A 14,677-nucleotide genomic window follows, 5' to 3' on the forward strand; every position below is an offset into this window, starting at 1 on the left:
TTCTGCTCGAAGGGTCCAGGGAAGCAGGAGAGGGGAAGGAAGGATGAGAAGAGGGAGGAAGAGAGAGGGAAGGAGAGATTCAAGTAGCCCACAATGCTACCTGGTAGGGTGCATTGGGGAGGAGGGATTGTGACATGAGGGGTTTGGGTAAAATCGAAGTTCTGTCTCGTTCAGGCCTCTGACCAGCTGGGAAGTTGAGTCCATCGCTCAAGTCTGTGCCAGAAGCTGTGACTCCTAGAGCCTTGTGCTTGTGGACTGCTCCAATGCGCTGCCCTTTCTCGGCCCATAAGAGAAAACTGCGCCAAAGATATCTTCATGATAACGTTTCTGGTTCTATGAAGGGAAACAGAGGCCAAGGGGTCAACTCTGCAGGAGCAGCCACCCCTTAGTTCCCATGTCTAGGCTGCATAAAACCCCAGGGCTGCAACAGCTAGCTTCCTGGTGACGCAGGCACTCACCATAGCCCCGTGCCTTCCTGCTTGCCTGGCTCACTGCCATCACACCTAGGTTTAGCTTCTCCTCGGCACTGCGTGTGGCCCACCTCAGCCTCTTCCCAAGCTTCATACATGGATGGCAGTCCCACTACCTGCCTAGTGTTCACCCACACTATGCTTTGAGATCAGCATGTGTGGGGCAGCTGTGCATGCCTCCCTTTCCTACTAAGGTCTTGAAGTCAGAGCACAGAGCAGCAGCTGACGGCTCTGAGAAATCTCTTTTTGTCTTTTTTTTTTTTTTTTTTTTTTTGAGAAATCTTACAGTAAAGCCACCTTTGCTTTTTGTGGACCTGGACATGTGTTCCAAATGATCTGACCTTAGGGTCTGTTTTTCCTTGGGGCTAAAGATCAAGGAAGGGCAGAAGGGGCCTCTCATATGCTAGGCAAGGACTGAGCTACACCTCCAGCTCTTGTTTTCCCTTTTTAAATTAATATATATGTACACACATACATGTATATTAATAATATATATGTACACACACACATATATAATTTCCTGCTTCTGACTCCTGAGTGCAGAATTAAAAGTGTCCATGTGCCACCATGTTTGGCTACAATTCTATTTTCGAGTGTGTGTGTATGTGTGTGTGCGTGTATGTGTGTATGTGTGTGTGCGTGTATGTGTGTATGTGTGTGTGTGTGTGTGTACAAGAGTGCCAGAAGAGGGTATCAGACCCCCTGGAACTGAAGTTACATGCAGGTTGTCCTCAGCAAGAACAGTATATAGTTTTAACTGTAGAGCCATCTCTGCAGCCCTAGATACCCCATACTGACTTGCACTAATCACTCTCCTGCCTCGGCTTCCCCAAAGCCTTGGGGTTTACAGGTATGCAGTGCCTCTGCCCCACCTGCTTATAACCCTTTTGATGTCAACAATCCAGGAACACAGGTGATACACACTGAACACATTTTGGGAAGCATCCATGATGTCCTTGCTGGTCATCACGTGACAGAATAATCTGTACCCCAGGACCTTTGTCTAGACCCCTGTCTCATGTATGCACAAGGCTTCTACCTTACCTTCTCCAGGTATTTTTACCTCCCAGTAACCCCCTTCTGCAAACATCTTCATTAAAATGATACAAACCCCTGAGCCACTCTTTTGCTTAATTCTCACTGGAAGCCGTGTACAGTCTAAGCGTTTGTTTTCATCAACCCTGCCAGAATGTAAGCTTTTTGTTTGTTTGTTTTTGAGACAGGCTCTCATGTAGCCCAGGCTGGCCCTGAACTGACTGTGTAACCAAGAGATGATCTTGAACACCTGATCCTCCTGCCTGTCACCCTAGTGCTGGGATTGCAGGTACACACCATCATGACCCAGGTCAATTATTTTTACTTGTTTTGTTAACTGCTTTTTAATCTCTAACACATACAAGGTGCTAGTGTAAGCCTTAAGGACAGGTTTGGGAACAGAGAGAAGGAAAGGGGGAGAGAGGCCATGAACCTGGGCGCTCACACTCACTCCTCAACAAAATGGGGTAACTGCCATTCTCCCTTCATAACGCCCTTAGAAGGGCAGAAGGAAATGTCACAGGATAGTGCTTGGTGAGTACCTGGATCTAGGCAAGCCCTGCTACCAAGAGTCCTGAAGCATGAGGGCATCTAGCCAGCAGCCTGCTGTAAATAAGTGTATGTTTCCCATAGCCAGTAGGGGACAGGTCTCCCAGACCTGGTGTCCACAGCTCTGCTTTGCCCTATGGGTACTTTCTGCAGGGGTGGGGGGGGGGGAGCAGAGCCTGCTACTCTGATCCCAGGGATAGAGAAAAGGAGCACACCACCTGGACTTCTCAGCTACCAGGCCACTAGTGTGAAACAGGAAGTCCTGCCTCCAGGGGCCCAAACGGGAAGTCCCGCCTCCAGGAGCTCAGCCAGTCAGTGCTCCCCAGGTTTCTGCAATAATATAGAGGGTCTCAGGACACCCCCAGTTCTGCTGTTCTGGCCCTGATTCCAATGATCCAATGACATGTGATCTTCGCCTACACCCTTCTCTGGGGTCTCACCCCAGTTTCTGTACCTTGAGCTGGAAGAAATAGTCCTCAACCTGCTCCTCGCTCAAGTTCAGCTTGGTGGCCACCAGCTTCTTCAAGGTGGTAGCCACATCCCGAGCCATGCGCACATCTCCACAAACATAGAGGTGGCCCTGCTCCCCATGGAGCACGCTGAGTACCTCGTTGGCTAGCTGCTTCTGTAGGATGTCTTGTACGTAGACCTAAAAGCAGAGGACATGGGATGATCTCTGGATGCTGACGTCCCTGTCAGGCACACTGGCCATGGGGGGTGAGAGGAGGGTGATATTGAGGGCTTGTCAGGACCTCAGCTCAGGATACACAAGTACCCTATCCAATCCTGGCCAATGGAACCCACAGATCTTCCCTGAGTTCACCACACTTCAGAGATGCTCCATCAAGCTAATGACCCTACCCAGAGCTCTGAGATCTGCCTGTCTATACCCTGGAAGAAGGGGCTTCCCAGCATGTAGCAGTCCCAACTCTGATTTAGGGCTCCCCATTTATAAAGAAAGTCCTGGAGTCAGTCAGGATTCCGCCCTTTTCTTACAGAAGATGGCCATTGGTCCAGCAATTGGATCCAAGGGGCCTTCCAGTAACAAGGTTCTGAGCTGAGTCTATACTGAGTGCTCATGCCCCTGGAGCACAGGACCCACTTGAGGGCACTGGTGGGATCAGCTCCTCATTCCAGTCTTGCTGAGCTGAGCACAAAGTCAACTTGTTCAAGACATCTCCCTGAAGCTGGGCATTGGTGGCTCATACCTTTAATCCCAGCACTCAGGAGGCAGAGGCAGGCAGATCTCTGAGTTTGAGGCCAGTCTGGTCTACAGAGAAAGTTCCAGGACAGGCTCCAAAGCCACAGAGAAACCCTGTCTCGAAAAACAAAAACAAAAACAAAAAACAAAAGACATCTCCCTGCACAGCTCTGCATCCCAGCTTACAGCTGGCTGCATTGGGGAGATTAAGCTACAGTGTGATTCTCAAACCATTCTGGGCTTGATCTTCTCATCCTATCTCTTCATATCACGTGAGTCTGTGCAACTGTTTCCACTTAGGGGTAGAGGAGACCAAAGGCTCAGAGAGGGAGGACTGTGTAGCTCAGGCAATGGCCATCATGCATACTGCGGGCTTGCTGGGTGGCTGCACTTACCTTGGGCTTGCCTGGCAGCCGGGAGTAGGCTGTATGCACCTGGTGAAGCACTCCTTTGTGGGCCATCTCCTGCATCTCTTCTCGATAGAGGTGATCCTCCTCTGGGTGCCGGCACCCAAACAGCAAAGTCATACGGCCTCCTTGGAGCCCTTGGAAGACCCAGAAGTTTGCAGTTACCAACAAGGCCACCAGAGGGTGACACATGACCACCAGGCACCCAACATGTAAGTTCTTATCTGGTATCCCCATCTTATATTAATAGAGGCACTCTTCAAGAACATGGTTCAGTATCAGTTATGAGTATGCCAACACATAGATTTTTCTTTTACTTGTCATATTGCATTTTAATTTTACCTTTTCCTTTTAAAATATCACTATGGTCAGTACTTGGGAAGTAGGGGCAGGAGAATTGCTGCAAATCAAGGCCAGCCTTGTCCAGGGAGCAAGACCCTGCCCCAGGTGTGTGTGTGTGTGTGTGTGTGTGTGTGTGTGTGTGTGTGTGTGTGTGTAACATGCTAAGGGCATTCTTTTCATGAAACATCAGAAATTCTCTGTGTGGCCTTATTTTGTGAAAATCATTTCTCCTGACACAGTTGCTGCATCAAATACAGGTGGTAAGGCCTCGGGTGCCCAGGGCATCCCAAACAAGCTCCTGAATGCTCTTGACTGCGCCGGAATTCACGTTCACAGTCTTAAGTGTCAAACATTGCTAAAGGTTCTACACCAGCCTCCTTCGGAGGGTTCCAGGCATAGAGATGTCCTGTCTTTGGGGCTATCTCTCAAATGAAAGGAAAACGTCTCTATCTAAAATCTATTCCTTCCATCTCTTAGCTTTGAAGACCTCTTCACAAGCTCATTCTATGTGGTTACTCCAAAGACAAGGCCAGCATTAAACAAACAAAAAACCTAAACCAAACCCCAGCAAAACGGGCTGGTGAGATGGCTCAGCAGGCAGCAATGTTTGCCATTGAGCCTGACAAATTGAGTTTGACCCCTTCAACCTACACTGTGGAAGAGGAGAAGCAAGTTGACCTCAGACCTCCACATGTGCATCCAGACACACGCCCCTCTAAATACATTTTTAAAAAATCAAGGAAACACGGAGGAGACATGAAGTGGGCACCACACAAACCCTCCAAAACTGTGTGCCTACTTATGGAGTACGGGGTAATAATTAGATGTGCGTGGTGACCAGCATGCTCTGTTCCTGTACCTCTGTGCTGGAAGTCATGGAGTCGCTGTTGCCAGAAACTGCGGAAGGGAGCGATACCCGTGCCGGGCCCAATGAGGATGCAAGGGAGGGAGGGGTCTTCGGGGAGCTGGAAGCCACTGACACTGCAAAGAAACAGAAAGAAGGAGACCTCAGTCTTCAGACACCCTAACCAGAAGCACATGCAGGATAGGGCGGGGAGCTAAGCACCTGGTAGGGTGGTACCGTCAGGGATGGAGGGAAACATCAATTCCCAAGCTCTGTGCAGAGCTTTATCCTCCCTGCCCAGGCATGGGCTCTCCCCACACTCCAGTCCTCTGGTAAAAGGGCCAGTTTCACTGTACTCTGGACCCCACCACAGACATCACTATTGTCCTTTCCATGGACTTCACTATATCTTGTGGCCAAATGGAAAATGAGGAGATCCAGAATGACCACCCCTCCCAACCTTTATGGGCCAAGGGGAGCACTCATTCCTAAACCCTTCCCTTATACTGCAGAACCCCCGGGGGCAGAACCCCCGGGGCTCCAAAGGGCCCTGGGTGTGTGCTTACCTTCGCACAAAGCAGGGCACCGGGTCCTGGGGCTTCAGGCTACTTAACCAAGTGCTGCAGACACCATGGTGCAGTGGACCCTGACCATCTGCAAGGACAGCATAGACCTAACCATGGCCTTCATGAAACTGAGCTGGGTTCTCTTCCTACACTGCTAAGCCCCCTTGGGTGCCTAGTTCCTAATGAGTTACCTTCTCTCCTGACTCTCCACACAGAGCAGGGAAAGCTGAAAGGAACCTGATGAGTAATTTCTCCCTTTGTAGTTGCAGGTGACTAAAGTCATGGTGGGCTCAGGTCCATGCTCGGGTCCCTCACTCTTAATCTAGAGCAGTGGTTCTCAACCTGTGAGTTACAACCCCTCCAAGGGTCAAATGACTCTGTCATAGTGGTTGTATATCAGATAGTAACATTAAGATTCATAACAGTAGCGTGGCCCCCAGCATGAAGGTAGGACATGGCCATCACAGAATGAGAGCATCATGGGACAGAGCATCATCAGAGAGAACAATCCATACAAAAGCTCCCTGTACTGGGCTGCATCATTAGGATGGTCAGGAATAACTGGGTTCCCCGAGAGTTCAAGGCTCTTCACATCTGAGCCTATTCAACAGTCAGAGACTGGAGCAGCAGTCCAGCACTTAGATTCAGAGCTAGACTCCCTAGACTCCCTGTCTCTGATCTCCAGTTATTAACAGGGTGACTCAAAACAAGTGGGTTAACCACTCCATGCCTCTTTTTCCTCCCCTGTAAAGTGCACATGGAAGTCATCTCCCACAGTTATGGATGGTAAACAAAGGGGTGAGCTTCACACTGAAAATGTGCCCTACACAGCTTCCCACACTCCTGGTAACTCTTGCAGGCGGCTGTCACAGCACCATGTAGCAGATAGAGACCAAAGCTCCAAGGTGTTAAATGGCTGCCAGGGCGGTTAATCTTGGCCATCAACTTGACACATCCAGGAAGAGGGACCCGCAATTGAGGAATTGCCAGACTGGCGCATAGGCATGTCTGTGGGGGCATTTTCTTGATTTCTAATTGATGGAGGACAGTCTAGCCCACGATGGGTCATGCTGTCCCTGGGCAGGTGGCCCTTAGTTGTATAAAGAAGGTAATTGAGCAAGCCAGAGGGAACAAGCCAGTAAGCAACATCCCTCCATGGCTTCTGCTTCAAGCTCATGCTTTGGTTTCCCTTAATGGCAGACTGGAACCGATAAGCTAAACAAACCCTTTCCCCTCTTAACTTGTAGCGGAGGTGGCCATAGTGCCTGTCTGTCACCGCAACAGAAAACAATCTAGCACAGCTGCCCTGGAAGTAACAGGTGCAGATGACATCAGAGTCTGCCTGACTCACCTTGGGTCCGATAGGTGACCACAGCCACAGTGAGGTGGACCTCTGATGGGGTGTGGTCCTGGGAGGAGCTGATGGAGTAGTAGCGGGGCTTCAGAGTAGGGAGCTGTGACAGCAGGAAGGCAGCCGGCACGTGCAGCGACGGGAACTCTTCCAGCACCTCCAGGAACGTGGGGTTGTTTCTGAACTTCCAATCATTGTATTCTGAAGGCTGGAAGCCAAGAGCAATGTGAGAGGTTGGGGGACCTGCCATGTGTAGGGGAAGAAGCTATTCCATCCAGTATTCATCCATTCACTCAACAAACATGGGCAATGACTGTTGCTGTCCAGGGTGCTGAGGCCACTATCTTGGGAGAGGAAGTAAGGTCCTGGGGCAGTCAGTATATGCTTAGAAATATATTATGGGTAGGATAAAGATGGTGGTGAGGCAGTACTGCAACCCACGATAGTCAGAAGGCTTGGGTAGGAGGAATCTAAGCTCAAGATCTGAGCCACAGACTGAATTGAGGGCTAGCCTGGCTAACTTAGCTGAGACCCTGCCCCAGAATAAAAAATAAGAGGAGAGTTGGGAATTTGTCTCAGTGGTAGAGCACTTGCCCTAATGCCAATAAAACAAGGACAAAAACAAAACCAAGACCAAGCAACAAAAATCAAAACTTAAAAACCTCCCCAATATTAGCACCTCATGGGCAGGGCTCAATGCCTGCTTTCTTTGGGGGAGGGAGTGGAGGTGTGGTCAGTCTTGCTATATAACCCAGATTGGCCTTGAATGCTTTTGTTGGCCCTGACTGGTCTCTAATTCACTATCCTCCTGCTTCAGCAGCCTGAGTGCTGGGATCATAGGCATGTACCACCATGCCCAGCTCAGCTCACTTCCTTATTCTACTATAATTTGGAACCAGTTATATCTGTGTTCAAATCATGTCTAGATGTCCCTCCTAGATTAGCCTTAGTCCTTGTGGAGTGAGGTTGGTACAGCTTTCACACAGGGCTGTTGAGGTGGTAGTAATGGGTCCGGTGCCTCTGACACAGACAACTGTGTCACTTCACTAGCTCACAAACTCAGCTCCCCACCTGCCAACACATCCATTGACCCACTGTTAAGTTTGTTGCACATTTGGGAAGACAAAAGCCACCCATGGAGCTGCCCCTCCACGGGGCACAGTCCAGGGAAGTGCACTTTGTCTGTGTGTTGACTACGTTTCCCTGTGAACGGGACTGGATTTAGGATCACCATGGAAACACACCTCTGTGTGTGCATTTCTAGAGGTTTAACTGGGAAAAGCCCACCAGGAATTCCCATGGGTTGAGGCCCCAGACTAAATGAAAAGGAGAAAGTGAGTGGGATATCTGCATCCACCTTTCTCTGCTTCCTCTCTCTGGAAGTGAAGTGACCAACCACCCACCCTCATGCCTCCCCACTATGATGGACTGGACCTCTTTTCCTTAAGTTGCTTCTGTCATCAAAAATATAGGGCACATCATACTGACTCCCAGAGAAACTCGTTCATTTGGTACTACTGTGAAATAGAGATGGGCAGCAGAGGATTCCAGCCCTCACCAGACATGGACAAGTCACAGTAGGGACTCGGGAGGATGGTCTCAGAGATCCCTCCACTCTAGGAAATGCTCCTGCCTCACCCACCAGTAAGATCCTCACCTGACACAGGGCCTCCAGCCTCTGCCTTTCAGCCTCATCTGTGGCCAGGCGGGCTAATTTATGGAGCTGCAGCTGGGTGGGAGGGGTAGTGATGTCCAGGAAGTAAGTGAGGGCTTGGCTGAGCGAGCAGGGGGGCAGCCTCTTGTCCTTGACCCAGTAGCTGCCTGAATGGAAGGAGGGAGGTGTCAGGATGGGCAAAGGCCCAATTTGGGTCTCTTAGAAGACTCCTAACCTCCAGCTTCAAGGACGAGAAGAATGTGACATCTTGGTCCCAGAAAGAGCAAAGATCAGGCATTAGTGCTGGACAGGGCAGGCTGATAAATTGCTCGCACGTGGCTATCCATATTGTCATTGTCCTGACAAACTAACCACATCTCTCTGTGGCCCCTAGTTGTGTCTCTGACACCCTCAAGTGAATGACAAACTCATAGTGACTAAGCCCCAGAGGCTAGTTGCTCATTTAGAGAAAGGTTTATGGCTACATTCCCCTAGGGTATTGAATCAAGAGGCTCTGGGTGGATAAATCGAGGTGGCCAGGCTTCAGGGGTCCCAAGAGAGAGCTTGCAGAGCAGTCACAGCACGATCTGGAGCCAGCAGACCCCAGTTCAAACCAGCTCCCCACTTCCCAGTTCAGTGTCTGCACCCTGTGGCCCCTGGCTGTTTCTTTGAGAACCAGATATGATGACAAAGGCTGAGCTGGCACCGGCAATGGGGGAAACCACACTTGGGAGATTAAATGGTTGGCATGGTGCCTGGTCCACAGGTGTTTGCTGCATGTAAGCATATTATTTCTATTTTTCTCCTCTCCCCTCACTTCCTTCTAGAGAAAAAGATTATATTATTAGTAGCATCTCATCTGGACCACATCTGCATCCTCAAAACCCCAAGGATGCCTCAAGTCTCTTGTCAATGAGATTCAGGCTGACTCACTTTCTCCAGGGTGGTAGTGAACACTTTCCCCCCAGGTGGTAGTGAACACTGCCACATTTTGCTTCTCTGATGCATCCTCTGAGGCAGGGGCATACTCATGGAGGCTTCACTACCAGTGGAGACCAGGGAGTTTCTCCCATAAGCTGGAGCTGGAGTACACCAGGACAGACCGTCCCAGTCCTCAGGGTTGGGAGTGAGGGATGGGAGAGCAGGTTTTTCTAGGGGCCTGGGACTCACCGCTCTCATCCAGCACCTCCAGGCACACGGTTTGTTGGGGTGAAGGACAATCCACAACTCGCTCCAAGATTCCCTGGACCAAGGCCACCTGGTTACCTGGGAAAATCCCAAGGTGTTCCCCAGGGAGGTAGCTGGGGCCTTGCCTGTCCTCGAAGGAAAGTTGGACGAGGAGGGTGGTCCGGCTACAGAGAAAAAGGAGCCCTAGGTAACTGCCAGCTTCCCCAGGATAGGTGATTTTCTGCCACCTTCCTGCTGGCTTCCTCCAGCCTTGGTCACCAGCCAAAGATTGTGGCAGGACCTCCCCCAAGTTGGGGACCCTCAGAGCTCCACAGTCTCCCAAAGGAGTTTGGCCACAGCTCTCCCTAGCAGAGGACCAAGCTCAGAGGCCTTGGCCACAACTCTACTACAAGAATCATCTCACCCAGGGTGTGTGGGCAATAGAAGTAGCTTTTTCCTGTCTCCAGAATAAATCCTGTTCTCATTAGAACCGAGGACAGTTTCCCCAGTAGACAGGAGTGAGGGAGAGGAAGACCAACACGGATACAATCTACATATCACCCCTGACCCTCATCTACCTGGCTGGGAGATTTCCATCCTCAAATATTCTCACAAAAGGTCTGAAGACTCAAATGGTCTGGTCACTCCCTTTAGTGAGAGTTCAAAGAGGAAGAAAAGCCAGTAAGGCAGACACCTGGTTCCCAAACTGGGCAAAGGTAGAGGTGCCAAGGACTATCAGAGAAGCTGGTCCCGAAGACGGCATCCTTAGCAGGCACATCCCCACTTCCCATGTACTGACTGACTTGCTCTGGGCCTTTATTCATCCCAAAGCAGTCTTGGAATGCCAGCCCAGTACCCTGCCCACCAGCCTAGTACCCTGCCCATCCACCAGCCAGGTATCCCTACCCATCCACCAGCCCAGTATCCTGCCAATCCACCAGCCAGGCATCCCTGCCCATCCACCAGCCCAGTATCCTGCCAATCCACCAGCCAGGCATCCCTGCCCATCCACCAGCCCAGTACCCTGCCAGTCCATCAGCCAGGCATCCCTGCCCATCCACCAGCCCAGTATCCTGCCAATCCACCAGCCAGGCATCCCTGCCCATCCACCAGCCCAGTATCCTGCCCATCCACCAGCCAGGCATCCCTGCCCATCCATCAGCCAGGCATCCCTGCCCATCCACCAGCCAGGCATCCCTGCCCATCCATCAGCCAGGCATCCCTGCCCATCCACCAGCCCAGTACCCTGCCCATCTACCAGCCAGGCATCCCTGCCCATCCACCAGCCAGGCATCCCTACCCATCCACCAGCCCAGTATCTTGCCAATCCACCAGCCAGACATCCCTACCCATCCACCATCCAGGCATCCCTACCCATCCACCAGCCAGGCATCCCTGCCCATCCTTACCTGGACTTCCCACTCTGCAGATTCTGCTGGGATTTCAGCCTCATGGTAAACACATTCTTGGCATGTATACTGCTGAGAGCTGGGTAGACAGAGATGGTTGGCATGGGGCTCCTGTGCTGTGGGGCAGTGGGGAAGCCCCTGTGCTATGGTGGGGGAAGCCCTGTATGCTGAGTGGATTATCCCTGCAGGCTACCCCTGCGTTTGCTGTTCTGAGGCTGGACTGTTAGGTTTCCCTTCTCCACTATTTTTGGATCACAGTAAAGAAAGACCCTGGGCCTGGCTGGATATGGTGACACAAGTCTGTGATGCCCACACTGGAGGTGGAGGGAGGAAGATGAGGAGTCCAAGGCCACTCTTGGTCACTCATTTAGACCAGTCTAGGCTACATGAGACCCTATCTCAGCTACCTGCCTCCACATACCCAAAAAGGGGAGGGGGTGAGGGGACGCAAGATCCCAGATGAACAGTGGCTTTGAGGTTGGGAAGTACCGGGAGATTCAGTTTAGATGTTAAAATACACAGTCTCAGGGCACCTATGTGGTTTAGGGATTTGGGATTCACAGACCACAGCAGAGGTAAAGCTACACAGGTCCTAACGTGCAGATACCTTTATGATGTCTGGACTCCGGGGACTGAGTTTGTCACCCAGGATGGACAGAGCTGAGCCACTGACTGCTGCCTTGAGTCGTCCCCAGAAGCCTTCTTCATGGCATGTGGTTCCCTTTGGAAGGCTGACTCCAACCCCCTGCCCCCACAAGCTACCACCCGATTCATCTCCTTGAGCTGTAACTTCTCTGGATTTGTCACAGGCCAAGTGGCAGGAGGCCGGTACAGTGCCTGGAAGAGTTGCCCACACCACCCTCCCTCTGATGCTGGCTCCCTGCTCTCACCACCACTCTCTTGAGGCTGGCTTCTTTCTGACATGCTTTTCCTCAGAGTCTGAAGCCCTCCCTGTACCAACAGGAACTATAGCTGTAGCCAGGGAGACAGACACCTGGCAGTTCCAGCTGACAGTCTTTGCTCAGAAGACCATGGTTAGTTCCTTGACTACTGGTTCAGGGCTCAGATAGTCTCAACCTGGGAAGAAAAGATCAGTAGGGTGCAGAGGGGCTGGTACCTTTGTTGAGGACTAAGGGCTCTGGGCTCTGGGTAAGCCTGTATTGCTGTGGCTCCCAGACTACGTTGGAAGTGTAGCATTTCGGGATCCGAATGTGATGTTTGCTTCGGACATCAAATGTCTCACAGGCTGCCTGGGAAGTTAAGCAGAGTAACATTCATCATCACCATCACCACCCTTCACCACAGGTCAAATACTGAATGGATGCATCCCAAAACTCCTAAGTGTGTCGTTTGATGGGGACATAAGGAGCTCAGAGAAGCCCAAGCTCAGGCTTGGTACTCAGTGGTCATTGCTATTATAATGAATATTAAAGCTGCCATCATACTCTTAACCTCTTCCCACACAGACAGGGAGGTCCAGGGCTTCCCTATCCTGACAGAAAACCTCATGGAGGAAGCCCAAGACTTGGAACCAAATCTTCAAGGTTTCCAATTGCTGTCCCTTCCCTTCAGAGATAAGTTCCCTCCATCAGCAGGGCAGAGTCACAAAAATAAAGATTTGAGGAGATAACATCCGGGTCATAAGAGGTCAGCAGTATGGTCTCTGTCCCTACCTCTGTAGAGCTGGGAGACTGAAGCGAGACCCCCCCCCCCCACTGTTAAGAGGTGGCCAACTAGCAAAGCCCTAAGCCACAAGTTCAGGACAGAGAGTTGATAAGCCACCTCCCACCTGGAGCAACACGCCAAGAGTGGCACTCTTTTTGGTGGAATGGGGGTTCGGGAGAGCCCCTTTGACCCGAGATATCAGGCCCTTAGCCCTAGTTTACACTTGGCAGAGGTCATGGTCCCTGGGAAGTCATGTGTTTGGAGTGAACGAATTACATCCTGTCTGCCTGGGAACTGACCTGGAAAGTTTGCACAGCCCAGCTGCGGAAGGCATCCTCTTGCCCGCTGAGTTCGTCTCCTTCTCCTGTCAGGGCAAGCTGAGAGGCTCCCAGCTGGGACAGTTTCTGGTCGATGTCATGAGCAAAGGCACAGAACTGAGGGTACATGCTGGAGCCAAGGCCAAACACGGCATACCTGCCACGGAGGACACATATGGACACTCAGGATGTTTGGCAGTAGTGGCCATGGTCTGCAGGGACAGCTCTACTCTCCCATGCACATTGGGTCACACCACAATCTGCCCTTCCTTGGTCATGTGATTAATGCCCTCTTGGCCTGCAGACCTGCAAGAGGGACCTGGTTTCTGTGTCTTGATCTTCAACTCACTTAAAAGACAAACCTCAGACCAGGACTCTGCTCTTGGACATCTCTGAGAAGACATCATGTGTACACCCAGATCCCAAGGGCTCAGAAGGCAGGACTGTGGGATAGTGCCTCACCTGAAGGTGTGGGTGAGCTCTCTCAGCATGAACAGAGCTTTCTTCAGAGTCTACAAAGACAAGGAACCAGAGTTCACAAGCCAGGATCCACAAAACCACTGCTTGCCTTCCCCCCATGGTGGTTCATTTAAACACTGGCCACAACGAGCCCAGGTCCATGGGGCAAGCCACTGGACAAGTCCAGATTGCCCCACCCACCCAGTTGAAACAACTCACATGGGCCTTCCCCCCCAGTGGGAGACCCAGACGTGTCACCATTTAGTTCCAGAAGGGCACAGGCCCCCTCAAAAAGAAAATGAACCTCCTTTCTTGCTTAGAACTTGGCAGGAACAATGTATTCTCTAAACTAACTTTGGTTTAAGGCGGCAGTTTAGGGACCATCACACTGTGGGAAACAATGCCTTCTGTAATCTCTTCTCATGAAGATTTTCAATGGCCTTTTCTTCCTTCCAAGCACTAGAGAGACAAGCTCCAATCGGTGCTGACCAAGCCTTAGGATCTCACTCATTCTTGCCTCTGCTCAAAACACAAGGCCAAGCAGGCCTGGGTGAGGCTGGCTAGACAAAATTCATACTTTGGGCCCATTTTACCTTCACCTTTGAATTCTTTTTAAAGAGAGATTTGTGTCTGAGTACATGAATGTGGGAACTGAGGGAGGCCAGAAGACAGTGTTGGGTTCCCCTGGAGCTGAGGTTACAGGAGGTCGTGAGCCACCTGATGCAGGGGGGTGGGAATGAACTGTGGTCCTTTGGACATGCAGCAGGTGCTCTTACTGCTGAGTCATCTCTTCAGCCCCTAAATGTGAATTCTTGTTGAAGAGGAATTTGAGATGAAATTTCCTATGACATCCAGGCCGAGCCCAAATCCTCCTGCCTCTACCTCTCAAGTGCTAGGATTACAAGTGTGCATCATTATGCCCAGTTAAATAAGAATTTCTGAATTTTACAAGAAGGTGCATTGTGGCTGCTGTGATAGCTCAGCAGGTAAAAGTGCCACCAAGCCGGAGAACCTAAGGGACCCACATTGTGGAAGCTGAGAATAGCCTCCTGCAAGTTCCTCCACATGCAAGCTGTGACACTTATGCACGCGCACACACACATACACACAAAATAAATAATAAATGTAATAAAGTTAGCACCCTCAAATATCTAAAAATACAAACAAAGGCTGGTCAATTCACAAGAAGGCATTGGTGCCATTGGGAAAGCGGCACAAGACGGACCCAGAGTGGTCTGAGT

General features: G+C 50.9%; 1 protein-coding gene across 1 annotated transcript in view; it reads right to left on the minus strand.

Moving 5' to 3' along the window:
* The window catches only part of Nos2 (nitric oxide synthase 2), a 35,623-nt gene continuing 20,946 nt past the window's right edge, over nt 1-14,677 (minus strand). The window contains exons 15-26 of the mRNA XM_051179842.1: nt 13,440-13,489; nt 12,960-13,134; nt 12,113-12,245; nt 10,996-11,074; nt 9,590-9,771; nt 8,423-8,586; nt 6,766-6,973; nt 5,415-5,502; nt 4,864-4,985; nt 3,651-3,799; nt 2,509-2,703; nt 1-333 (exon numbers count right to left, since the gene is read on the minus strand). Coding sequence (XP_051035799.1) covers nt 235-333; nt 2,509-2,703; nt 3,651-3,799; nt 4,864-4,985; nt 5,415-5,502; nt 6,766-6,973; nt 8,423-8,586; nt 9,590-9,771; nt 10,996-11,074; nt 12,113-12,245; nt 12,960-13,134; nt 13,440-13,489 — 1,644 coding nt within the window. The 3' untranslated portion in view covers nt 1-234. The remainder of the gene's footprint in view (nt 334-2,508; nt 2,704-3,650; nt 3,800-4,863; nt 4,986-5,414; nt 5,503-6,765; nt 6,974-8,422; nt 8,587-9,589; nt 9,772-10,995; nt 11,075-12,112; nt 12,246-12,959; nt 13,135-13,439; nt 13,490-14,677) is intronic.

This window comes from Phodopus roborovskii, unplaced genomic scaffold, assembly GCF_943737965.1.
Source record: "Phodopus roborovskii unplaced genomic scaffold, PHOROB, whole genome shotgun sequence".
NCBI lineage: Eukaryota > Metazoa > Chordata > Mammalia > Rodentia > Cricetidae > Phodopus > Phodopus roborovskii.